Source organism: Macaca fascicularis, chromosome 7, assembly GCF_037993035.2.
Source record: "Macaca fascicularis isolate 582-1 chromosome 7, T2T-MFA8v1.1".
In the NCBI taxonomy this organism is placed as follows: Eukaryota; Metazoa; Chordata; class Mammalia; order Primates; family Cercopithecidae; genus Macaca; species Macaca fascicularis.
The window spans coordinates 6829291-6855680 of NC_088381.1; the positions used below are offsets into that span (position 1 = coordinate 6829291).

General features: G+C 50.7%; 2 protein-coding genes across 3 annotated transcripts in view; one reads left to right on the forward strand and one right to left on the reverse strand.

Moving 5' to 3' along the window:
• Positions 1 to 10377: 10377 nt before the first annotated feature.
• The window catches only part of KLF13 (KLF transcription factor 13), a 50790-nt gene continuing 34777 nt past the window's right edge, over positions 10378 to 26390 (reverse strand). Inside the window, exon 2 of the mRNA XM_045395219.3 lies at positions 10378 to 16193. Coding sequence (XP_045251154.1) covers positions 15904 to 16193 — 290 coding nt within the window. The 3' untranslated portion in view covers positions 10378 to 15903. The remainder of the gene's footprint in view (positions 16194 to 26390) is intronic.
• LOC135971751 (uncharacterized) lies at positions 21633 to 24558 on the forward strand. Of its 2 annotated transcripts, none has more exons than XR_012414712.1 (2): positions 21633 to 21702; positions 22320 to 24558. XR_012414712.1 is itself a non-coding variant. In XM_073995377.1 (2 exons), exon 2 carries the CDS (start codon positions 22790 to 22792, stop codon positions 23264 to 23266), a length of 477 nt encoding a protein of 158 aa, XP_073851478.1. In that variant the 5' UTR covers positions 21633 to 21702; positions 22323 to 22789; the 3' UTR covers positions 23267 to 24558. The 2 variants fall into 2 exon arrangements, 1 of the variants encoding a protein (XP_073851478.1); XM_073995377.1 differs by having other exon boundaries at positions 22323 to 24558.

Below are 26390 nucleotides of genomic sequence, written 5' to 3' on the forward strand. Positions count from 1 at the left end.
TGAACATCATGACTCAATACTCCATAAAATAAACATATTTTACTGTTCCTTTTTCTTTTTCTTTCTTTTTTTTTTTTTTTGAGACAGAGTTTCGCTCTTGTCGCCCAGCTTGAAATCTTGGCTCACCACAACCTCCACCTCCCGGGTTCAAGTGATTCTCCTGCCTCAGCCTCCTGAGTAGCTGGGAGGGATTACAGCCATGCACCACCATACCCGGCTAATTTTGTATTTTCAGTAGAGACAGGGTTTCTCCATGCTAGTCAGGCTGGTCTCGAACTCCTGACCTCAGGTGATCTGCCCGCCTTGTCCTCCCAAAGTGCTGGGATTACAGGTATGAGCCACCATGCCCAGCCTTACTGTTTCATTTTTTAAATCATTTTCACTGGCACTTTCTCAGTTTTACAACTGTCAGCAACTGTATACAGAGTATGCATTCTTTACCTAGACATGAAGGGAAAACAAACAAAAACAGTTTCTAATGCTTTCCTAAAGGGACAGTGCCAGCTGATAAGAAGAGTAATAACCACCCAGCCCCATCATGTTCAGGCACTTCCAGGTACCAGGGCAGATGACTTCGACTCCTTCCTGACTCGAGGCAACATCCTTACCTAGTCTCAGATCAATGAAACCTGCTCTTGTTTTAAAGGCCTCGCAGCAGGGAGCTCAGCCTGTCTCCTCTCCAGCTGAAGCAGTTCTATTTTTATTCCACGCTGTCGGATGGCTCGTGTCCAAGCCAGTGGCTGTGCTCCAGGTGCCAGACTCCCTGGCAGCACCCCTATTATGGGACAAAGCTCTGCCTGCTCCAGACAGCAGCCTGGCCACAGCCTGATCACAGGCTAGTCACAGCCCTGTCACAGACATCTGTGCACACTTCAATCTGCCCATTGTGGGGACAGCCTGCAGGCCTGCCTGAACCTGGCCAAGCCCTGATAACAGGCAGGAACCACATCTGTGAACCAGGTCACAGATTGTCAGATTGTCAAACATTTCACACCTAAAGTGAATACAGAGAAAGGAAAAACAAGCCCCACTTTTCCCACCGCCCAGTTCTAGTACAGGCAGACCTCAAGATATTGTGGGTTTGGTTCCAGACCACTGCAATCAGCAAATATCACAATAAAGAGAGTCAAACACATTTTCTGGTTTCCCAGTGCATATAAAAGTTATGTTTAAACTATACTGTAGCCTATTAAGTGTGCAATAGCATTCTGTCTGTAAAAGCAATGTACATACCTTAATTTAAAAATACTTTTTGCTAACAAATGCTAACAATCATCTAAGCCTTCAGCAAGTTTTGGTCTTTTTCGTGCTGGAAGGTCTTGATTCAATGTTGATGGTTGCAGACTGATCAGGGTTGTGGTTGCTGAGGGTTGGGGTGGCTGTGGCAATTCCTTCAAATAAGACAACAATGAAGTTTGCCACACCAATGGACTAGTCTTTTAGTGATGGACTTCTCCGTAGTGTGCAATGCTGATAGCATTTGACCCATGGTAAAACTTCCTCTGAAATTGGAGTCCATCCTCTCAAACCCTGACACTGCTTTATCAGCTAAGTTTATGGAATATTCTAAATCCTTTGTTGTCATTTCAACAATGTTCACAGCGTCTTCACAAGGAGTAGATTCCATCTCAAGAAACCACTGTTTTTCCTCACCCATAAGAAGCAACTCCTCATTCATTCAAGTTTCATCAGAAAGGAGTCTCAAAGTGGGCTTCAAAATATTCAGTAAGCCATGCTGTAAATAGGTGTGCTGTCCTCCAGGCTTTGTTCTTCCACTTCTAGAGCGTAGGCAGAGTAGATTTAGCGTATTTTTAATGGTCCCAGGATTTTCCGAATGGTAAATGAGCACTGGTTTTAACTTAAAGTCATCAACTGCCTTAGCCTCTAACAAGAAAACCAGCCTGTCCTTTAAAGCCAGCCATTGACTTATCTCTAGCTTTGAAAGTCCTAGATGGGATCTTCCTCAAATAGAAGTCAGTTTCATTTACACTGAAAATCTGTTGTGTAGTGAAGCCACCTTCAGCAATGATCTTGGCGAAGATCTTCTGGATAACTTGCCGCAGCTTCTATAGCAGCACTTGCTGCTTCGCCTTGCACTTTTATGTTGTGCAGATGCCTTCTTTCTTTTTTCTTTTTTTTAAGATGGAGTTTCACTCTTGTTGCCTAAGGTGGAGTGCAATGGTGCAACCTCCGCCTCCCAGGTTCAAGCAATTCTCCTGCTTCAGCCTCTCAAGTAGCTGGGATTACAGGTGCACACCACCACGCCTGGCTAATTTTTTGTATTTTTAGTAGAAATGGGGTTTCACCGTGTTAGCCAGGCTGGTCTCGAACTCCTGACCTCAGGTGATCCACCTGCCTCAGCCTCCCAAAATGCTGGGATTACAGGCTTCAGCCACTGCGCCCAGCCTAATACCTTCTTTCTTTAAACCTCATGAACAAACCTCTGCTAGCTTCCAACTTTTCTTCTGTAGCTTCGTAGCTTCTCTTAGCCTTTGTAGAATTGAAAGAAAGTTAGGGACCTTGCTCTGAATTAGGCTTTGACTAAAGGGAATGTTGTGGCTGGTTTGATCTTCTATCCAAGCCACTGAAACTTTCTCCATATCAGCAATAAGCCCATTTCACTTTTGTATCATTCATGTGTTCACTGGAGTAGCCCTTTTAAAAGTTTCTTTGAGAACATTTCCTTTGCATTCACCATGTGGTTAACTACTTGGCACAAGGTGCCTAGCTTTCAGCCTACCTCACCTTTTGAAGCTTCCTCGCATGGCTTCCTAAGCTTAACTATTTCTAGCTTTTGATTTAAAGTGAGAGACCTATGACTCTTCCTTTCACTTGAACACTTAGAGGCAATTGTAGGGTTATTAATTGGCCTCATTTCAATATTGTGTCTCAGGGAATAGGGAGGCCTGAGGACAGAGGGAGAGACAGGGAAAGGCAGGTTGATGGAGCAGTGAGAACACACTCATTTATCAATTAAATTTGCCACCTTATATGGAAGTGGTTCATGGCACTCCAATTATAAGAGTAACATCAAAGATCACTGATCACAGATCACCATAACAGATGTAATAATAATAAAAATGTTGGAAATATTTTGAGAAATACCAAAACGTGACCAAGACACAAAGTGAGCATGTGCTGTTGGAAAAATTGCACCGATAGACTTGCTCAAGGTAGATTTGCCACAAATCTTCAATTTCTAAAAAACACAATATTTGCAAAGTGCAATAAAATGGTGTGCACTAGAACAAGAAATACCTGTAAATCCTAAATAAATCTAATATTGCAACCCCTTTGGGCCCCTCTCAGTCATCTTGTCCTGACTTTGGGATTAACCTTCATCATGTGGTTTCATACTCTTGGTCTATAGATACTCATCAGTTCAGGCTGCTAAAACTAATTACTATAGACTGGATGACTTAAACAACAAACATTTACTTTTCATAGTTCTAGAGGCAGGGAAGTCCAAGATCAAGGTGCCAACAGATCCAGTGTCTGGTGAGGGCTCTCCTCCTTGTTTGCAGATGGCCACCACCTCCTTGTATCCTCATATGGCTGAGAGAGAAATCATCCCTCTCACATCTCTTCTTGTGAAGGCATCAATCCCATTCATGAGGATTATGAAATCATGAGATCCACCCTCATGGTCTAATCACCTCCCAAAGGCCTCACCTCCTAATGCCATCCTATTGAGGGTTAGAGTTTAACATGTGAGTTTGGCAGGGACACATTCAGTCCATAGTAGGTATGGATGCATGAGCAGCTCATGGCATTGCTTGGTGTGTTTGGTGCTCCTTTAGCTGTTTGCTTTTGTGGTGCAGCATTGTTTTTGGTGACTTTGGGATGACACCCTCAGTTCTACATCATCCCTTTGCACCAATGTGCGGTCAGCCATTGGGCGTGTCTGTCCTTGTGTGGACATGTTGAGGGCATTTGGGGTGTGTCCAAAAGTACGGTCATGAATGTTGGTGGACATCTTTTGGGGGATGGAGTGGGGACACACTGCACCAGCTTACCTTTGGCAAGCTCTTAGCCTCACAAAAGTGCTATTGTGAGTTTTGATGACAAAAGTGATACCTGAGTAGTTTTGAGAATTTAGAGAGCACACAAAAATAAGTAAATAAAAGTCCTCTGTTGTCTTCTACCTAAAGGTAACAATTGCTTGAGTTTGTTCTGTCTCTTACCTGTCCTTATGTTTTTGAGAAGGAGCCTCACTCTGTCGCCCAGGGTGGAGTGCAGTGGCGCGATCTCGGCTCACTGCAACCTCCACTTCCCGGGTTCAAGCCATTCTCCTGCCTCAGCCTCCTGAGTAACTGGGATTACAGGCACCACCACCACACCCGGCTAATTTTTGTATTTTTAGGAGAGACGGGGTTTCACCATGTTGGCCAGCCGAGTCTTGAGCTCCTGAGCTCAGAGGATCTTCCCACCTCAGACTTCCAAAGTGCTGGGATTACAGGCATGAGCCACCTCACCTGGCCTACCTACCCTTTTTCTATGCATTTAAACATGTAAACACAATATAGCTATAGAGAAAATTTTTTAAAATAAATCATGATCATACTTCCGTACTGTTTTGCAACTTACCTCTTTCACTTAATAATAGATTGGGTAATGGTGATTATGGAGGTTATGTGGTTCATTGAATTAATCTCGTATTCCTGGACATTTAAGCTATTTGAAACATCTTGATATTTTTAACAGGTAACTTTCTTTTAATGTTGTTCTTTTGTGATATTCGCTGCATTCACAAGAACATATGCAATGAAAGTGTAAGTACGGCCCTGTCCTCAGCACTAGGCTGCTCATCATCGCTGACACTCCTGTGTGTGCCTCTCCTGGCCCTGTGACCCTCACTGCAGGGGCACATGTTCCCTCGGAGTTAGAAGTTGTGTTTCCATTGTAATCCGGGTTCTGCAAACTAGCAGCTGGTCTTCCCAAAGTGGAAGGTTCATGTACAAAGTCCACTGGGCCATGGTGGGAGAGCACTGCAGAGCCTGGGAAGGAGGCCATCCTCCCTGCTCTGAGCGTGTCCAGCCCCCACAGGCTAACAGTCAATCTCAGGAAACCCACCAGAGTGTGTTTATGGTGAAAAGACCAGGAGACAGATAAGAGACAAGGAGTAGCTGTGTTCAGGGTAAGCAGGTAATAACCACTTTCCCAAAATACAATCGGTCAGTGACCCTCGTGTCGCTGGTGTTGAGATGAGGACTCCTCTTAGGAGGTCCAGAGGAAGTCTGCTAATTATGCAGGCCATCTTCATATTTACTGTCAATTCTCCCTGGTCCCCTGGCGAATTCATAAGTAAATGATTACCCATTTGTGAGGTTGGGAATGGAAGACATTATGATGGAGTCAAGAATGAGCCCTGGAGCTGGGGTCAGGACACCCAGACTGAGCTCCTCAGGCCTCTCATGTGTTTGCAAATAAGGGCAACGCCCATCACCACGTTGTACTCTCTGTCTCTAAGTTCCAAGAGGTCTGAGTGAGTGGATGCGATATCTACACACGTTGGCAGCCTGGGCACGGGAAGTCACAGCTATGCAGGAGAAAAGGCTTTGCCTGGTTGCTTGGCGGGCCCTAAAGGGAGGTCTGAACCTCACAGTGACTGGGACTGGGCCCCTTGAGGGCAGCTTGCTCGTCTTCTTAGAGGACATTGCATTGGACACACGAGGCTGCCAGGTGCAGGCACACAGACTGGCCAGTGTTCAGGCCCCACAAATGCAGCAGCCAGAAAAATGCTAAGTCACCAGCCCTGCGTCATGGGGCCCGCCAGTCTTCTGGGCCTGTCCCACAATGCCACAGAATAGACAAAGGTACCCCTGGACAGGTTAGAAGCCTTTAGAACTCAGAGCTTAAAAGGCAGCTGTGGGTGGTGGTCCAATTAGACCAGGATCCCTCCGTGACTTTTGCCAGCTGTGTGACCTTGAGAAGACCACTTGACCCCTCTGAGCCTCGTACCCTCTGCAGCCCTAAGTTGGGACTACTCACACCTCCCTCTGAGAGTGCTCAGAGGGCACAGCTCAGCAAGCAAGCACCTGGCCCAGGACCCGGCCAAGTGGCTGCTGCCTGGGAGGCATCTGGGACAGGGAGTGCAGCGTGAGACAGCCTTCCTCGGTGTCCCCGGTCGGACCCGGTCTCCATCCACGGGGATCATTTCCCAGTGGCATGTGAGAGTGGAGGCCTGGCCTGGGGGCCTGAGTATCTGGCATGGGCACAGTTCCCAGCATCTGACATCTCACAGCCCACTGTGAACTTCACCATGACCCTACACAGACCATGCCAAGCTTGCTTCCCAGGTGAAGGCAAGGCTGCGTGGCAGGTTGCCCAGAGCGGAGACACCAGACCTTTCTCCAGCACTGTGTTGTGTGGTCATCGCCCTGAGCAACGGCTGTGCAGGCAGCAGCAGGTGAGCTGGGGTGCAGGCCTTCAAGAACTGATCGGCTTTTAAGAACTGTAGTGAAGTGACAATTATTTTGATTATGACTCCTACTTTTTAAAGCTGAATAATTGATGGGGAATACTAGGAAGGACAACAAAACACAGGTGGAAGAGATACTCAGTCCAGCTTAATTCAACTATGTTTTGTGGCCCTTGCTAGGGCCGTGGAGAGTGGGATGCAGGTTCCTTCCACTATGCAGGAGTTCATCAAGCCCTGCAGCCTAAGGCGCCACTTTGCTCTCCCCAGCCCAGGGGAGTGCAGGAAGGACATGAAGGCTGGGAGGGATGGGGGGCTCATCCTGGACTAGCTGGGGGTTGGGGGCGGCCTAATGTGCAGCCACATCTCAGTCTCACAGGGTAATCACAGAGGCCCTTATAAGAGGGAGGTCAGGAGATCAGAGAGGAGATGCTGCTCTGCTGGATTTGAAGATAGGGGAGGAGGGCACAAGCCAAGGAATGTTAGGTGGCCTTTACAAGCTGGAAAGCAAAACAGACTCCAGAAGGAAGCAGCCCTGATGACACCTGCATTTTAGCCCTGTAAGACTTGTTTTGCACTTCTGACCTCCAGAGCTATAAGAGAATAAAAGAATAAACTTGTGTTGCTTTAAGCCACTGCTTATGGTAATTTGTTACAGCAGCAACAGGCAATTCTTTTTTTTTTTGAGACAGTCTTGCACTGTTGCCTAGGCTGGGAGGGCAATGGCACGATCTCACCTCACTGCAACCTCCGGCTCCTGGGTTCAAGCCATTCTCCTGCCTCAGCCTCCCGAGTAGCTGGGATTACAGGCGCCCACCACCACGCCCGGCTAATTTTTGTATTTTTACTGGAGATGGGGTTTCATGATGTTAGCCAGGCTGGTCTCGAACTCCTGATCTCATGATCTGCCTGCCTTGGCCTCCCAAAGTGCTGGGATTACAGGCATAAGCCACCGCGCCCGGCCAGCAACTGGCAATTAATACAGACCTTGTGTTTCCAACGCTGTCTTCTGTTCAAACCTGCCTGTCCTATGTACCATTGGAATGCTGGTCTCCGACGCGTAACAGTGCAGGAAAGTTGGTGCAGAGAGAGCAGCCCTACCAGGAGTAGCCGCGTGTCTTTATTGCTTTCCACATAGAAGACCTTTCAGGAATGGTGCTAATGGCAGGAATTTTATCATGGCCTAGATGAGGTTTGATTGGGGGTGACTGAGCCACCCATGTCCCCAGAATAAGCTACACATTGCCTTATCTGTTATTCAAGGCCTTCTGCAGCCAAACCCAATCCAGAAAAGGCTAGTCCACACCCCAACACGACCGACAAGGCTAGGAGCAAGTGTCAGAGGGTCTTGATGATTACACCCCAGTGAGTCCCCTTGGAAAATCCTGTGGCCCTTCCTCTGAACGCTAACCAGGCCCCCTTCCAGAACACCAGTCCCTTCATGGAATTCCTGGCAAGCAGTGTTTCAGCTCCTGCTTGAATGCCTCCAGTGACAGGGTGCTCACTGCCTACAGGCCAGCACCAAGGGATGGGAAGTCCTTCTTTATTTATTTACTTGTTTTTGAGACAGAGTTTCGCTCTTGTTGTCCAGGCTGAAGTGCAGTGGTGTGATCTCGGCTCACTGCAACCTCTGCCTCCTGGGTTCAAACGATTCTCCTGCCTCAGCCTCCCGAGCAGCTGGGACTATAGGAACATGCCACATTTTTGAATTTTTAGTAGAGACAGGGTTTCTCCATGTTGGTCAGGCTGGTCTTGAACTCGAACTCCTGACCTCAGGTGATCCGCCCGCCTTGGCCTCCCGAAGTGCGGGATTACAGGCGTGAAACACCACGCCAGGCCGGAAGTCCTTCTTTAGAGGGGGAGATGTCACTGTGAGCCTTCGCCAGGCTCTGCCCTCTTGGGGAGTGCACCCCCGCCCTCCACCAGATGCTTCTCCTCACCTGGTCACTATGCAGCCAGACACAGCACTTCACCTAACTGCCACAAACTGACTTCTAATCCAAGTCTTGAGAAATATGGAAAAAAGGTCAGAGCCAGGAGTGTCCTGAGGCTGACCCCTCAGGCCTGCGTCTAGGATGCTGTCATCTCTGACACAACCCGTCAGCCACAGACCCTCTCTGCCACCCAAAACTGCTTTGTGACCTGGTCCAAAAAGGAAGTGTGAGAAGAAAATGTGCCATGCGCATGCCACAGACACTCATACATTTGTTCTTCGAACGCCAGGAAAATCTATTGCTTGCTTTTTTTCTCCCTCTTACATTACTGGGGGCCTCTGAAGGCCTTAGGAGACCCCTCACTCCTGGGACGGGGGCTCCATGAATGGTGGGGACCCCAGTCTTCTGGAAAGAAACCCCAGGAGGGGTTTCAAATCTTGGCAGTGACATCATAACTGACAGGCTTTTTTTTTTTTTTTTTCTGTCAATATTTTTTAAGCATCTGGGATCCTCTCGACACAAACCTATTTATGGAAGCGGATCCACCCTGCAGTTGCTGCTATCTGGGGAAGTTCCTGAGCAATAAATGGCTCTGAGAAGGCGGAACAGTGGCTGTCCTGGGAAAATACTCCAACCAAGAATGGGCTCCAAATGTCTCAGTACCAAAAAGACTTTTGTTTGAAAAATGTGTGCTTGTTTTTATGACTGTTCAGTGTGTGCCTGGGTGCATTCATTTCACGCCTCCCTGCCCCCAATCTGATACAGAAAACAAACGTTCATCAGGCGATGCCAGCTGGTGTCGGGGGAGCTTCAGGAAAACCCACGTCTGATCAGCTGCAATGCCTGCATTTGTTAGTAACACTTCACATTTTGTGGTGGTATTCATTTACCCCATGAGCCGGTCATCACAGGCCGGGTATGGTGGCTCAATCCTGTAATCCCAGCACTTTGGGAGGCCGAGCAGGTGGATCACCTGGGGTCCAGTGTTCGAGACCAGCCTGGCTGATATGGTGAAGCCTCGTTTCTACTGAAAATACAAGTATTACCTGGGCATGGTGGCAGACGTCTGTAATCCCAGCTACTCAGGAAGCTGAGGCAGGAGAATCGCTTGAACCTGGGAGGCAGAGGTTGCAGTGAGCTGAGACTGCACTATTGCACTCCAGCCTTGGCGACAGTGAAGAGTGGGGCTACAGAGCGAGACTGTCTCAAAAAAAAAAAAAAAAAACAGGTAATCATGTACAAACAGCCTACGGCCCAGACGCAGCGCTGGTCTACCCCTGGGTGACCCTGAGATGTGGCTGCACCAGCACCTCCCTTCCACATGCTGTAGCTAGAACAGGGTTCAGGCCAGACCTCCACCCCAGCAGCCACCTCCTCCACTAGCTGCAGGCTTCCAATTGCCTCTGATGAGGACATCATCTGCCCTGGGGGCAGCCAGGGGCAGTTAGTGTTCCTTGGGGACTTCAAAGGGCTCTGCTATCAACACCTGCCTTCCTACTCCCCAGACTCCTAGGGCCCGGGGACCTGTCCTCGCTGCAGCACACTTTGGGGTCTGTGCCCATAGTAGGTTGTAAGAACTTTGGTAGCTAGAAACAGGTGTGTTTTCTAGACTCCAGGCTGAGGGGTAAGGCGAGCAGGGCACATGGGATTGAAAGAAGCGGTGGCTGCTGCCCAGGAGAAGGAAGTCCAGGTGTTTTGGGGGGACTCTGAGGGAAAGGCACTGTGCCCTTTGAGGGAACCTGCCATCGCCACATCCCTTTCTCCTCCATGCTCTTTCGGATGGACGGAGGGGTGGGAATGTGATGAGCTGAAACAGCCTCCCATGGGCAGGAGGGGGCCAGACGAGCACCCACTCGCTGCAAGAGCTCTTCTGCAAGGCCTTCCTTCCGAAACAGGACCCGCCAAGCTCCAGGCAAGCTTCAGCCCCTCAGTCAATTGCGACTGCTTGATTTTGTCCATTTCAGTTCCCTTCCCATCCCAGAGCCTCTGCAAGACATGCTCTTCAAACAGACTAGCTCCAGCAAATAAAATAATGAATCATAAATTTTATTTCAAAATGTAAACGTCACTAAACATGCATACACGTTAAAACAATAAAATTTACAATTTCGTTAATTTTTCTTTTTGCATAGGACATCATTACAATATAGAATCTATGCCATACAAAATACATACAAAGTTTTATCCGAGCAAGCCAAGGCCAGACTGGGAACTGTACAACTGTAATACTTCACTGTAGTGATCCAGGAAGATGAAACATGGCCTTCAGAATTATGGTGGGTGCTGGTTAAAAAAAAGTTCCTACAGAAAAGAAAAACATGAGCTCCATGGAAATGGTCTTGGACCCTTGGATTCTGCCTTGGGCTTTTGGCAAACGATTCCAGAGAAGCTCCACCAATGGCTTTGGATGGGAAAGGGTTGCCTGTGCGGGCCTGAGGCAGCTGAGGCCCGGAAGCATGCACCCAACACATGCACACAAGCAATTCCCAGTCACCAAGGAACCACCGCAAGCCCCAAACCCGACAATGACAATGCATAGTTGCTCAGTAGTGCCTCCTTCCTGCTGAGGCCGACCAGCCCCAGAGGCCCCAGCACTCGGCACCGGGGTGGAGCCCGCTCAGACACTGGGGCTGATGGGCCCGCGGGGTGTCTAGAGCCACATGGGAGGTGGCCCTTGCTCCTCTCAGGGCAGCCAGATACAGGGGGGCTCCTGTGCTGAGTGTGTGGCCTCGCAGGCATTCGGCTCACACACCTGGTTTCCAAATAAGCAGGCGCTGTGGCCTGTCCACAGGCCCTTCAGAAGAGGCTGGAGAAAGCAGGACCCTGAGGCCTTAAGCAAGCTGTTCGCCCCCCACCCCACCCCCGGACTTCCTGCCTCCACCCCCCACCCCCTCTCGGGAATGTGTGACTTGTAGGGTAGGGGAAGCTACTTCTCTCCCATCCAGTTCGGTTTTAAATAAAAGTAGTAAAGTTTTAAAGCTGTATGAGAAAGAGAGAGGCAGGGCAGGGCCAGGTAGCCGCACTGCAAGTCCGAAATCCGTAGAAACCAAGCGCGGCCCCTCTTCCCTCATGGACACCGGGCTCCCGTCTCCGGCCGAATTCAACTCTTCTGATGCTGAGGGACACGACGGCAGGCAGGCGGCGGCACCTCGCCCTAAAGGGTACTCAGGTGTGTGTCAGTAGTAAGCTGGACTGTGCATCCAAGTTCTGGTACAAAGGTCTCTGGAATGTGTCTCAGACAAGTCTTCAGAGCCTCAGAATTAGGAAAATTAGTAATAGGACCTGGTTCTCCCTGGGGTAATCCTGATTTCAAAAACCATCAGCCCACGCCTCGGATTTTAGCTTTGGAAAATATGGTTACCAGAATTGTATATGGAAACAGTCAGCAAAAGATGTGGATAACCTATAAAGCGTTTCTTACTGGTTGTGATGTGACCAACACATCACACCCTTTAAACCTTCTAGCACTGTGTCTTTGACTAAATGACCTTTTTTAAATGGGGGAAAGAAAATCAGTGACACCTGTCAGAGGTGAAAATAGTCAGGTAGCCCTGTAAACACAGCCACAACCAGAAGTGGAGAAACAAGGCCACACTATTGCTCAGATCACATCTTCCTGTTGGGTGGCACCCCTGCCCAGCTGAGATCCTGAATGGGTCCCTAGGGAGTACCAGGGCCCTGTGCAGTCCATCTTAGCATTTGCTTCTGGCAAGAAAGAGGATGGTCTTCTGGACACACCAGGTCAGGAGACAGAAGACTTGAGGTCAAGTCTTGAGGCAGAGTGGCCAGCCCTCTCTGCCCATCCCCACCTCTGAATCACCCCTCACCGGTCTGAGCTGTGTTCAGGGTGCAGCAAGGCCTGGGATCGCCATTGCCTCAGATCTTTGTACCTGGAGGCTGCACCATGGCGAATCCTGCACCTGCCTTGGTGTGGGGCCTGGGAATAAAGTCAGGATTAGGAGTGCAGCCATCTTGCACTCGAGTGTCGTGGGTGGGGGCGCAGCAGGATGCAGGTAGGGCACCTCCAGGACCATGTTCCCATCCAGGACATCTCTGCTCGTTCCTACGCAGCACCCTGCAGGACAGGATCCCAGGGCTCTTTGAGGAAAGGGCTGTGTCCATCTGTTTTCCTGTATGGCTGTAGGATCCAGTAGGCATTTGGGGAGCTGACAACCGTTCCCCTAATATGGCTGATGTAAAGAGGGGCTTCCTTGTCTGGGACATGAGCAACACCAGCCCCTTGATGCCTGAGCCCCAAATCAATTTTAGACCTTTTATAGGGGAACTCTCCCTTCACTCAGGCGAACTTCATTCTGAGATCTCTGCCCCTATGGACCACTAGAACTGAAGTCCCAGAACAAGGGTTTGAGTTTTCACTATTATTTATATGAGTCCTATGGGTTCCTCGACCCCACCAAAACTGGCAAGCATGGCCATAAACCACAAAAATGGAAGACCCTGAAATAGATGCAGTCTGGGAAAACATTCTGCATGTTTGAAGAAAATGAAGCCTGTTTCAGGAGGGTCCGCCTTGTGTGCCCACTTCAGTGGAGGCAGCGTTCCAAGGCCCACCACCCTCTTCCACAGGAATCCCTCACTTCATGATGAGATGGACATCTGCCCTTGAGGACCCCTGTGAACTGTGCCTGAGATTCATGGGTTTCTCCCCGCCCTTCAAGTGAGATGAGTTTAAAACCCCAGATGATTCAGGAGGGTCTGGCCAGGAGTACCCAGCAGGATTTCTCTCCTGGTGCCCTACCCGCCCCCATTTCCCAGTCCAGGCCGGGGCCTAAGGACCACACCCTGCCATTAAACGAGAACCACTTTGGGAAAGAAGACACACTCTTAAGCCAAAAATAGCCAATGCCTGCATATTTCTGTTTTAAGGCAATGTTACCCTTCCATCTATCAGACGGAACAGCCCTGGGTCATTTAAAGGAAAAATTAAATTAAGTGCTCTCTTTGGAAACAGCCAACACCCGCTTCCCTCCCCCACCCCCCGCCCTGCTCTAAAACAAACCAGCTCTTCTTTTTATTCCAAGATGACTAGGTTTAGAGTCCTATCTTTTCCTTCCTATGTGCAGACAGATGTGGAGCTAGAAAATCTCCTTCCATGACACCCTGGGCAGATCACAAGGACGCCTGACCGCTCCCTGGAGAGCGCTTTGCCAGCCTCCCAGGGATGGGCCGTTCCCTCTCCCTGCCTTGGGGAACGGTGGACAGTGAGTGCACCAAAGGACTTTGGAATAAAATTCCTGAACCTGGAATGTGAATTCCTGAGACATAAAATGTAGTCAGAGTGTGGCTTTCTCTGCCTCACACGAAAACAACTTTGGGAGGGACCTCACTTTGGAACTGGGCATGAAGATCTTTGCCCCACAAGCACCCAGGGCTCTCTTCTGTCAAGGTCCCTACCGAATATTCCACTCTCTCTCCCAGACCCGACGCAAGCAGGGCTGTCAGGGAGCCTAACACAGCATGGCAGCCAGAGTGGCCAGTTCCGCATCCAACCAGTGTGGGGGTGACCCTCTCCCTGCCAGTTCTCACCGCAGCAGAAACAATGCTACTGCCCAATTTAGGGCCCATCGTTCTACCTAGAAAACACTACCACGCTGTCGGCCACTCCCAGCTGGCACACAGTGGTGAGAAGCGGGCACCCGGCAGCATCCTGTGCCTGAGCAGCTGCTGTGGACAGAGGATACCTGTCCACTCTGGAGCCAGCCACAACAGTGGCCAGCAGCGGTGGGCAGTGGCTAGGCCTGGGTCCCGGGTTTGTGCTGCACCCCATACCATGGTAGGACTGAGTAGAAGCAGGATGGCCACGACCAAGGCACGCTGGGCCCAGGAAGCCCATCTGCGGCCCTCTGAGGTCCCAGAGCCGCTCCTTTGCATCAAAATAGGTACTCATCAAAACAGGTATCTCTGGCAAGACACCCTGAGTCCACCCCAATCCCCCCACCCCCCAACACACACGCGTGTGTGCTCACACGCGCACACACACACGCACGCACGCACTCTGTCCTGGGCCCTTATATTTACAGGCCCCAACTCTCAGGAGGAAGGGAAGGTGGTACCTGGGCCACAAGCCTGGGGTCGACACTCCAGCCATCTGCAGAGGAGTTTGCTGGACCACAGCTTGACTGACCCAGCCCAGGGCTCCAATCCCAACCCAGGACTCAGCTCTCTGCTCCTCCTCTCCTGCCAGGAGAAGGCTGGTGATGGGGCACTGGAGCAGCCCCACCAGCTGGGTATGGCCTGGAGCCTCCAGGCAGGACAAGGAGAAGCAGGAGGAAAAGGGAGGAGGAGTCCGGGGACACGGAGAGGCTGGAGGTTTGCTAAGTCTGAGTTGGGGACATGGTGGGTCTGAGAAAAGTGTGGCCCACAACTTTCCATCTGGCATTCCCTGGGGAGGAAATAGAATGCGCGCTCTCCGACAGCATTTCCTGTAACATCCGCGCCACTCCTGAAAAGGTCCAAGTCACAATGTTCCGGTCTCTTGCTACAGAAGTCTCTGTGAAGCACGATGCGCTGCCACAGGCACAGCCGCTCACACAGGCCATCTGACGAGGAGGCCCCGTGACCTGCCCATTGTTTCCAACACACGTGCCCATGCGGGAGGACTCCGGAACTGGATGTGCCACCAGGAATTTCTAACATCTTTTTACAAGACCAGAATTCCCCATCAGAGGCCCAGGTATAATAGTGACAGGGTCCTGCGTGCCTTCTGCAGGGACACGGAGAAGCGGAGTCCTGGCAGGTGTGACCCCGGCCCCTGACTCGGAGGTCGGACGGTGCAGTGCTACGCTCAGCCAGGGCTGGCACCTCTGCTTCCAGTGCTCCCTAGCGCCGAAGGAGAGGGTTCCCGGAGGCCGGGTGTGAGGCAGGCAGGGTGCAGAGGGCTGAAGGCCCCCTCCACTGTCCCCAAGGTGGAGTGCTCCTCCAGCCGGGGACAGCTTTAAGGCATCCCTCTGCAAGGGCCTGTCTCAGAATCAGCTGCGTTGCAAGCCCGGCCAGGCTTGTTGGGCAGAGGCCAGAGGCTGGGTGGGGGGCCAGGCAGGAAAAGGTCAGGCCCGCTGCTTAGGAATCTGCCCTGGAGGCACAAACGTCAGGGACCACATCTGCTCCCAACAGACCCACAGGCTGGCCGGCCAGCCAGCCAGACGCTGAGCTCCACCAGACTGGCTGGCCTGCTCTGTCCCCAGCGTGTTCCCGAACCTAACAGAAAACTCCAGAGTGCAAATCTATGTACAGAGTAAGGCGGCAGGAAGGGGTGTCCTCACTGACCTCGTGGAACGTGTCCATCCCTGAGAAAGGGGGTTCAACACCGCTGAATCTCAACTTTGTGGGTATATCTGTTGTGCAATTGGTGGGTGGTGTTTTTTGAAATTTTTGTTTTTTTTTTTTTTTAACAAATTTACTTTGACACCTGAGGTGAAAAAAATTGTTTTTTCGTGGACTTCACATCAAGTTCTCTCTCTTCTCTCTTATTACAAAAGGAAAGGCCAGGGACTCACGAGGGGGTGGGAGCGGCTGCTCATGGCTGTGGCGGGCTCAGGGTGAGCTGGCCGGGCTGATGGTGGGGCTGCTGGCGTCGGAGCGGCTGTAGTCGCTGAGGGAGCCGGTCCGCGAGCCCCCGCCGCGCCGCTGCAGCATTCCCGGGTGGAAGTTGGCGTGGCGGCGCGCGTGCTTGGTCAGGTGGTCGCTGCGCATGAAGCGCTTCTCGCAGATGGGGCAGCTGAACTTCTTCTCGCCCGTGTGCGTGCGGTAGTGCCGCGCCAGCTCGTCGGAGCGCGCGAACTTCTTGTTGCAGTCCTGCCAGCTGCAGGCGAAGGGCCTCTCACCTGTGGACACAGGGGCAGAGCGTCAGTATCCGCACCTGGCCCCGCTTTCACACCCTCTCTGGGAAAGGACCCGCAACACCCAACACCCCGATCTCTCATCACCCCTCCCATGTGCCCCACCTCCAAGGGCTCCTGTGACAAATCCATCAGCGCAGAGATGAAGGTGGCCCCTGCCCTCCCACCCACGCCTGGGATGGAGGCAGAGGACACGGCCTAGGATAAAACAGCATTTCAGGTGCTAAAGCTGCAGGGCCCATGGGTAGGAACCGGTCAGGGCCCCAGGCTCCTGGCAGTGGACCCCCTAAATACACCACAAAGCAGGCTGCACTACACACCCATGCAGGGCCAGCAGTCTCCAATGCATTGGGGTTGCAGGCCCACGCCCTGGCTTCAGAGGCCTCCGGGAGCCCAGCTGCCCATGTTGCTCCATGGGAGCCACACTCTGGACCCCTGCAGGGCAGGAAGGCAATTCCCATTCTGACCCTCCTCAGTCTAGTCTGTAACAGGAGAGGGTCAGCCTAGGTGAGTTCCTGGGCCTAGAATTCTACGAACAGTCTGCTGCTCCTTCTCTCACAGAAGTCCCAAAGTGGCCAACCAGGGATGGCTGGTAGAGCAGGAGAATGAGACAGGCTCTTGCATCCCAAGCGTGGTGACATACAAGGGCAGCAGCCCAGCGCACCCCATTAGGGGCCTGTGCAGGTGGGGAGGAGGCAGAACACAGTGGGGTGGGAGGTAATCAAGGTAGGTCTGGATGCTGCTCCCTCCTTCTCATCCCTCACTCAGAGCGGGAAACAGGCCAGCATTTACCCAGGCAAACTCTTAACACACAAAACTCTCAATCACAAAAATGACATCAACGGCTCAGGAAGAACCAGGCTTGGGGCGGGGGGGCTCTGGCACCCCAGAAAAGAGCCCTTCTGGTATTAGGGGTGGCCGCAGGGCTCCCGTTCCTACCTGGTCACTTCCCCTCTCACCCCCACACAGACCCTAAAGTGACTGCCAGTCATTGAAGCTGGTCTACCCATGTTCAACAGAGGAAACCCACTCACCCACCCACCTTAAACACAAGCAGACACCCAGGGATGGCCAGACAGCCAAGGAGAACCAGCAGCATGGAAGAGAAAGGCCAAGCGCAATTTAACCACCAACTCTAGAGGAAAAGAGTGAAGCCAGGAAACAGAAGACAATTTTAACTTGAAACTTCTGTATTCTCTGAGGAATCTGAGACAAAATTTGATGCAAAAGCAAAGAGAATACAATACAAAGGAAGTTCAGAGAGCAAAAACGGCCAGGCACAGTGGCTCATGCCTATAATCTCAGCACTTTGGGAGGCTGAGGCGGGTGGATCACTTGAGATCAGGGGTTTGAGACCAGCCTGGCCAACATGGTGAAACCCCGTCTCTACTAAAAATACAAAAATTAGCCAGGTGTGGTGGTGTGCACCTGCAATTCCAGCTACTTGGGAGGCTGAAGCAGGAGAATTACTTGAACCTGGGAGGTGGAAGCTGCAGAGAGTCCAGACTGCATCACTGCACTCTAGCCTGGGCAAGAGAGAGAGAGTCCATCTCCAAAAAAACACAAAAAAAAACAACCCAGCAAAACAACAGCATTTAGAAATTGAAAACAGCATTATGTCCATATAAAACCTTCATATAAAAGCTGGAAATACACTCAAAGCAAATATATGAGAAAAAAACAACAAAAAACAGTTCTGGAAAAGATGTGTTCCGTCTCCTGGCACTGCTGAAGCAGGGGCCACGTGTGGGTGCCTTTGTTCTCTTTATTGATTTTACATTTTGGAGGAAAAGGTGTTGGGGGGATTCAAAATCAAGTAGCACCACGATTTCCCAAATACATGACAATTACAATCAAGTGAGAAAACAGAAAATACGGAGAAGAAATTACAAAAGAAATAACAACAGTCTCTGTCAAAGAGTACAAAAAAAAAAAAGAAGAAAAAGAAAAAGGAGACAGGAGACTAACATGAGACAGGCTGCACTGAGGTGGACCAGGTAAGTGAGTTAAGATCTCTGCTGTGAGAAGCTCTGCAATGTCAGAACACTGAGTAAAAACAGGAGCTCTCACAGCTTAATAGAGAGAGGAGGAAGAAACAAACACCAGGTCATCCACAAAGGAACAAGGCTGGGACAGACACCAGACTTTTCCTAAGTCACAGTGGATCCTGAAGACAAAGGAACAGGGTCTTCCAAGTTAATGTCTCACACACTCCAGCTAAAATGAGATAAGACCAAGGAGCTAGGGACATGACTGTATAGTAAAGGGCCACCTCATGACAAGAGCGAGGCAGAGACCTGGGAGGTCACTGGAGCACAGGACCGGGGCTCACGGGGGAAAATTCCAGGAGGAAAGTGAGTTTTGTGCACCACAGAGTACCATCAAAAGGCTGGATACACTTCAGGATACAGTAAAGACACATCACTCTTCTTTGTTTAAAAGAAAAAAGAGGCAATTAGAAACTCCAGGAAAAATAAAAGACATATAAAAAAACTGTGGTTCAAATTAGATGTAAACGAAAATGCCTCATGATTATGGGTCAAGAGCTCCGAGCCAAGCTCGGTTCTAGGGATTTTTCCTATGCTCTATTATTTATTCTTCACAACTCCATGAGGTGGTGGCAAGAAACGTAATCCCAGCACAAGCCCTGCTGATGGAAGCAAACTTCACACAGCTGTGGTCATACTAACCTTAGCACTAGTTGTCAGTGTTTAGAACCAATCCTATAAACAAAGGCCATACAACTGACTTGTGGGCCCAGCAGAGAACATGGATTTAAGGGAAAAGTCGGAATGCACACAGTGTGCAAAGAACATACCTAAATCAAACACAGAGATTTAAAATTACAAAGATAGTCAAAATAAGTAAAATAATACATCCATCAATTTAGGAAGAGTTGGAGGGGAGGGACAGGAGTGAGGTAAATCCTTAAATTTCATGGCAGGAGGGATAACAGAGAATATCTAAATTTGATAAATCAAGAAACAGCAATAAGATACTGTTCATTTATAGCAGTAACCATCAAGACAACTAAAATCAGAAAAGAAATGCTCTCTAGGGAGTGGCGCTAGACTGGTGAGAGGATTTTTTTTGTTGCAAGCTCCTCTGTGTTATGGGTATCTCTACCTATTTACCTATCTATCTAATCTGAGCCAGTCTTGCTCTGCCACTGCAACCTCCACCTCCCAGGTTCAAGTGATTCTTCTGCCTCAGCCTCCCGACTAGCTGGGATTACAGGCACCCACCCATGCCTGGCTAGTTTTTATATTTTTAGTAGAGACAGGGTTTCACCATGTTGGCTAGGCTGGTCTTGAACTCCTGACCTCAAGTGATCCGTCTTCCTCAGCCTCCCAAAGTGCTGGAATTACAGGTATGAGCCACACGCCCGCCTTGGGTCTTAAAAAAAAAATTCTATGTATTTGTTTCTTCCATAACAATAAGAAGAAATGTTTAAATATAGTTCCTTAAATATCTAGTCCAATATTTCCCAAAACATGTTCAAAGAAATGTTATCATTGTATAAAACTATTCATTGCTTCCAGAATAAAAAATTTTGTCAACCAAAGAGTGAAAATGTTGCACGGTAATTCCACTCTTGGAGATTCACGTCGCACACTAGTCATCAAAAGCTTGGGAAAGTCCAGCATTAAATGGTTTAGCATTAACCATGTCAGGTCTGACAGATGAGGTTCAGACCCTGTTCCCTAGCTGTGACACTATGGCCTCGAACAAGCTCCTTGCTGGCTGTAGTAGAGTGGATAATGGTCCCCAAAAAGATATAGCCAAGCCATAACCCCCAGAACCTGTGCATGTGATCTTATCGGGAAAAAGGGTCTTTGCAGATGTAATCAGGTAAGGATCTGGAGATGCGTTCCCAAGTGTGGAGGGTGGGGAAGAGGGGGAAGGGAGCAAGTGAGAAGGGGGAGAAAGGGGGCAGGGGAAGGAAGGGGAGGCATGGAGCAGATTCTCCCTCAGAGCCTCCGGAAGGAATTAACCCTGCCAATACCTTGGTTTCTGGAACTGTGAGACAGTGAGTTTCAGGTGCTTTTCAGCCACCCAGTTTGTGGTAATGTGTAACAGCAGCCACAGGAAGTGAGCACACTGCCCCATCCTCATAGGGTGGTCCATACAGTGATCCCGAGGGGCGGTGCATGACTGGCCTCAGCACAGTGCCTGGCACGTTCCAAAGGTCCACTCCTGAAATCTCAGCTGTTACTGTTGCTCTTAGTCATTAGCCCTGTCAAGTGAGTCTCCCCAGATTTGCGCCTGTTGGTGTGGGGGGAAGCCACACTCAGCCTTGCTTCCTAATAGCTCTTGTGAGGAGCCTTGCCCTTTAGCTCCTTCTGCCTGCAGGCCGGGGCAGCATGTGAGGTACACAGAGCTACAGATGGGCCACACGATGTTGGGGCCGCAGAGAAATGCAGCATCCAATGGATGGGGCGCTGGTGCCAGGCAGCCTGGAGTGGAGGAAGGCGGGTGTCTGGCGCAGCCACTCCACCAACACAGCTCTTGGCCTCCCTGTACGTCAGGAGCTTTATGCTTTGACAGGGGACATACTGGGTGCCTGGCCCAGAGACACGGTCCTGACCCAGGCAGATGCAGGCCCCACGGCTCCATTCTCTGCTCCTCCCTCAGCCCGCTGCAAAGAGGTGACAGTGGTGAACTGGCCCACAACAGGAGTTATGGCTCAGGCCAGCAAGGAGCAGCAGCACCAGGTCTGGCTGGGTCCCCTGGTAGTGACACTCAGGCAGCACCCAGGAGGCTGACAAGGAACAGCTCAGAGAAGGGAGAACAGGCTGGGGCGGGAACAGGGAGCAACATGCCCCAGGCCACTTTCACCCACACGGTCGCAAGGAGCCCCAGGAGCTTTCGTGCATGTGGGTGAGAGCCCCTGCTATTCATCATATTAGAAATTAGAAATTAAAATGGAAACGAAGTCTTCAATCCAAGCATGCATTCCAGTCACTGAAGAGGGACAGTGCTGTCACACATCTTGTAGCATCTGCAATAGCCTACTGTACTCTTTTGGGAGAATGAGGCAAACAGTGCTATTGTTATGAAAACAGTTTTGATCTCATGGCCCTGGTGAAGGGAAGACACCTGCGGGTGTCCAGCTTCACTCTAAAAACTGCTGTTCTGGGGACAGACTCCAGGGGGACTGTGTGCAGCCAAGTGAAGTGAGCACAGGGGGGCACCCAGTGAGGTGAGGGGCCAGCCAGGCCTGGCCCTTCAGGGAGTGCGCCCACCTCTCATTCTACGGCAAAGGGGGCCCATCGGACTAAACAAACCCAAGCACCCTCCTTGCTTGGCTCAAACCCTTCATCTGCCTCCAGCCGGGCATGTCATATGGAGACAGCAACAGCAGGACAGGGACTCAACAGGACAGGGCTCCCTCTAGCTCCAAAATGACAAGAGAATCGGTAGGAGATTCTAGACTCTTGCGGAGGAGCTCCTAGCCTTCCTGCCGGATCCCAGAGCCACTCCAGCTCCCCAGGTGGGAGGGCCCCAGGGGTTCTGGCTGTGTGTGCCTGCGCCTGTGCATGGGATGGGGGGCCTGAGACAAGGTGGGATTAGGCCTTGTGAGGAGACTGGGTGAGAGGAAGGGGGCTGGGGTGGAGCCTGGAGGGGCGCTAGGTGCCCTGGAGCCTGGAAGGGAGGCTGTAAGAGGGCTGGGGGAACTGTGGGGAGCTGGGGGAGGGGCTACGCCATGCTGGGGTTTGGGGGTCCTACGGGTGCCAGGTAGTGGGGGACTCTTCGGGTACCAGGCTGCATGGCCGGGGGGTGCAGGGTAGGGGACCGCATGGAGTTGCCGGAGAGTAGGGGGTGGGGATTGGAGTAAGGTTGGGCGGGGCAGCTGCTCAGGGCTGCGCGTTACATAAATGTTCCCTGGCGCCACAGCGAGGCCGCGAGCGGAGCAGCGCCGACTGAGAGCAATTGCCTCATCTTATCAGGGAACACAGCGTCCCACATGCTGCTCTTGCCCAAGCCGCAGGCCCAGGCGGGGACAGCGTGTTCCCTCAGAGAGCCAGTCGGGAGGGCAGCGCAGGGGCTTTCTCTCCTTCAGCTGAGCCCCCCATCCACCTCAGCAGCCACCTCCCCCCTCCCCCACAGCAGCCACGTGCAAATGCAGCCAGCTCAGGAGTGTGCATGCTCCAGCTCAAAGCCTGAGCTCAGACTCGGGCCGTGGCGCGGACTCCACTCTGCTCACCTACGCAAAGGGCACGCTCCAAGTTATCTCCTGTGATCCAGCCTTAGCCAAACTCCTACCCACCACCCCACAGGTGAGTGGGCCACCCCGCCCTCCACCCAGCTCTAGCTACCCCTGTATGAACCACACTGCAGATCTGTCTGTGAACCTCCTGTGGGAAGCCTGTTGAGGGGTCATTTTTCCAATGTTCTCAATGCCCAGCACCAAGCTAGGGCCAGAGCAGCATCTGCTGCAAGGGCCTCTTCTTCTGGCCTCCTGCTGGGTCTTCTCTCGGAAGCCTCGCTGAGCTCCCCTTCATGGAAGGGAGAAGGGAAGAAATGCACCTCCTACCGGGAGGTCCTGGAAAGGCAGATGAGCTGGCACCCTCACAGGGATGTCCTGGATGCAACAGCAGACCTCTGCAGCGCGAAGGTCCACGTGGGTGTGTATCTGGGGGCAATGGCAGGGGCAGGGCTGGTCAGACTCAAAGGGAGGCATGGGGAGAGCCTTCCAAAGAGAAACTGCTTCCCCTCGGGCTCCCAGGCCACTGCCCCCAGTCTCCAGCTATTCCCCACCAGTGAGTGGGCTGTCATTCACCGATGGACAGCTTTGCCCTGTGGGCACTGGTTTGGGGCCACTTCTAGCTCTCAACCTCAAGACTGCCATGTTTTTCACTCCAGGGAAGCCTGTTCCCCTCCTGCTGGAGCAGCTCGGCACACAGTCAAACACAGGGGCTGATCAACTGCTGGCCTCCAATGAAACTCAGGCATACGGCCTCAGGGGTGGCAGAAAGAAAGGTCTGGCGTCTGTGGTGGGAGGTGGACTTCCTAACTCCTTTGAAGGCCATTTGGCTGCCCTGTTTCGTCTCTAGAAATGTTAGTAGTGGTTTATTAAGCCACATGGAGCTGACATGCACATGGCCGCCAAGGAAGTCCAGGCTGGAAGCTCTTACCCACCCACTGAGCAGGTAAGGGAAGTGAGGCCCGAGAGGAGACAGTGAGCTGTCATTCAGCTGGCTGGCGCCAGAGCGAGAGCCACAGCTGGGATCTGCCTGTGGCAAGGAAGCAGCCTGCCCCACCCCCACTCCTTTGTTGATGCCTCAGGGATTGTCGTCCAGCCTGTTTCTGTCACTGTGAGGGTTAAGTGGGAGAATACACGGGACACATGCCTGCTGCACAGTGGTGCCTGGAGGAGATAACAATGTTATCACCTATGGGCCAAGGGGCCCCGGGAAGCATGTCCGTGAGCCGCGCAGTAAAAAGGACATGGGGGGCACGTGTGCCCCATCCCAGGACGCTCTGGTCTAGTGCCGCTGATCACACACTACCATCCACTCTTCACATGCAAGAGCTGGCAGGGTGCTGAAGCCTGGCTGGAGACCGCCACAGTGTCGGAGGGAACGCTGCTTCAACAAGAGAATCCTCCTTGGGCAAATGTGTGTCTACATTTCTACAATGCATGTGAAGATATTTTTTACAGTAGGCATTTTTCTTGTCGCTTTGCTTTGTTTTCGAATAGGATAACTTGATCCTAAAAATTCATACAGAAAAACACACAGGAATAGCCAGAAAAAGTCCTGCAAAACCATGACGTGGGGAAACGAGACCACCAGGATTCAACACAGTTTCGTAAGATGATCACTGGCCAGTGAAGCCCAGAGGAAATGGCAGAATTAGAACGAAAGGCAGTGATAACTGCATAGGATGGAGAGACATTTCCAACCCCTAGGGCAGGGAGCAGTCAATATAAGGGAGGAGACCACCCCTCATGTTATCTTATGCCCAATTTCTGCCTCCAAAGAAAGAAGAAGTAAAAACTAAAAGGCAGAAATGAAATCCACAAGCAGAGAGCCCGGCGCCACACCCTGGGCCTGGTAGTTAAAGTTCGACCCCTGACCTAATCAGTTATGTTATCTATAGATTACAGACATTGTATAGAAAAGCACTGTGAAAATCCCTGTCCTATTCTGTTCCATTCTAATTACCGGTGCATGCAGTCCCCAGTCACACACCCACTGCTTGCTCAACTGATCACGACTCTCTCACATGCACCCCCTTAGAGCTGTGAGCCCTTGAAAGGGACAGGAATTACTCGGGGAGCTCGGCTGTTGGAGACGTGAGTCTTGCCAAAGCTCCCGGCCGAATAAAGCCCTTCCTTCTTTAACTCGGTGTCTGAGGAGTTTTGTCTGTGGCTTCTCCTGCTACAAATACACATATCAGGACGCTTCGGTAGCATCTGGAAAGGTTGGGTTCATTCTTCCCACCCTATACCAGCATAAGTTCTAAATGGGTCAAAGATTCAAATGTGAAAAATAAAACCACAAACATTCTAGGAGAAAACTGTAAGACAGAAGTTCCTTCTATGAATCAAAGTCCACAAACCATAAAAGAAAAGACTAAAGGCTGGGCGTGGTGGCTCATGCCTGTAATCCCAGCACTTTGGGGAGGCTGAGGCAGGAGGATCACCTGAGGTCAGGAGTTCAAGACCAACTTGGCCAACATGGTGAAACCCTGTCTCTACTAAAAATACAAAATCAGCTAGGTGTGGTGGCGGGTGCCTGTAATCGCAGCTACTCAGGAGGCTGAGACAGGAGAATCACTTGAGCGTGGGAGGCAGAGGTTGCAGTGAGCCGAGATCACACCACTGAATTCCAGCCTAGGTGACAGAGTGAGACTCAGTCTCAATCAATCAATCAATCAATCAATCAACTGCACAAAAAAGTATACTATACTTCTCCATGAACAAAGTCATCATAAACAAAGGCAAGAGATAACTGACAAAACTGAGAGAAAAAATATTTGCAGCTCGTATCACAAATGGCTGATCTCCAAACCAGAAAGAGCTCACAGGAATTTTAAAAAGAAAAATATCCAGCAGAAAAATGGGCAAAGCCGATTCATAAAAAAGGAACTACAAATGGCTCTCAAGTGCCTGAAAAGATGCTCCACCTCATCCATTACACACGTTTGCAGTATGTAACAGCAAACGAAACACACTGAAATGCAGCTTGGTAGCCATCACCTCGGTAAGACTGCAAGTAAGCAGGCATTCTTTGCTGATGGAAGTACAAACTGCTACAACCTCCATGGAGGGCGATTTGGCAATACCTATTAAAATGAGAAATGGGCACACCCTTTTATCCCACATCTGAACTTTTGACATCCTAGCCTATAAACCCATCTGCACATCTCCAAAATGGGATATGGTCCTGATTAGTCAATGCAGCAGGAGCCTGAAAACAACTCATGTCCTTCCACTGGGGCCTGTCAAATAAATTATGGAACGCCCATATAACAGAATACTATCGCAAAGAAGTAGAACGAGTTCTTTGCAAACTGATATGGAAAGATTTCCAAGCTGAGTGAAGAAAACAAGGTTGAGGAGAGATGACCAGCGAGGATCTACGTGTGCCTTGGCCTGTATGTGCAGACAGAGGGTCCCTAGGAAAGTAAGAACAGAGATCACCCAAGGGAACACTGAGCAGATGGAGGACAAGGAAGGTTGACAGAATTTTCCCTGGGGAAACTACTTAAATCTTTCAGATTCTGAAACACATACATGCATTTCCTACTCAAAAAGTTAAATTCAAAACAAAAAAATTCATAGCAAACTAGAAAATGCAGCCATCAATAATGCCAATTTAAAAAGCAGATATTCAACACTCTGAGCACATTACCGGCCCCATTCTGTATTCCCTGTTTCAAAGCACATTTCCTCATATTACCCCAAGAGCTCTCCTAAAATAACAATGGTCGCCCAGACAGATTCTCCTCAGAATGTGCTGGGCAGTGGCTTCCAGGATGAGAAACTCAAAAATAGCAATCAAGTCCAGTCTAGCTTTGTAGGAGATGCTCCCAGGGCAGGGCTCTGGGGCTTGAGAGCCCCTGGGTCACACTGCAAACTGTCCTGTTGGAGGAGGGTGCTCCCTGATAAACTGTTTGACAGGCCCAGCAGTTTAGAACGGGTCAGACTTAAAAGGCTATGGGTGACAAATA

What these genes read in the sequence shown, in the direction of transcription:
- LOC135971751 (XM_073995377.1), top strand. Translation starts at nt 22,790, where the DNA reads ATGTCCTGGATGCAACAGCAGACCTCTGCAGCGCGAAGGTCCACGTGG.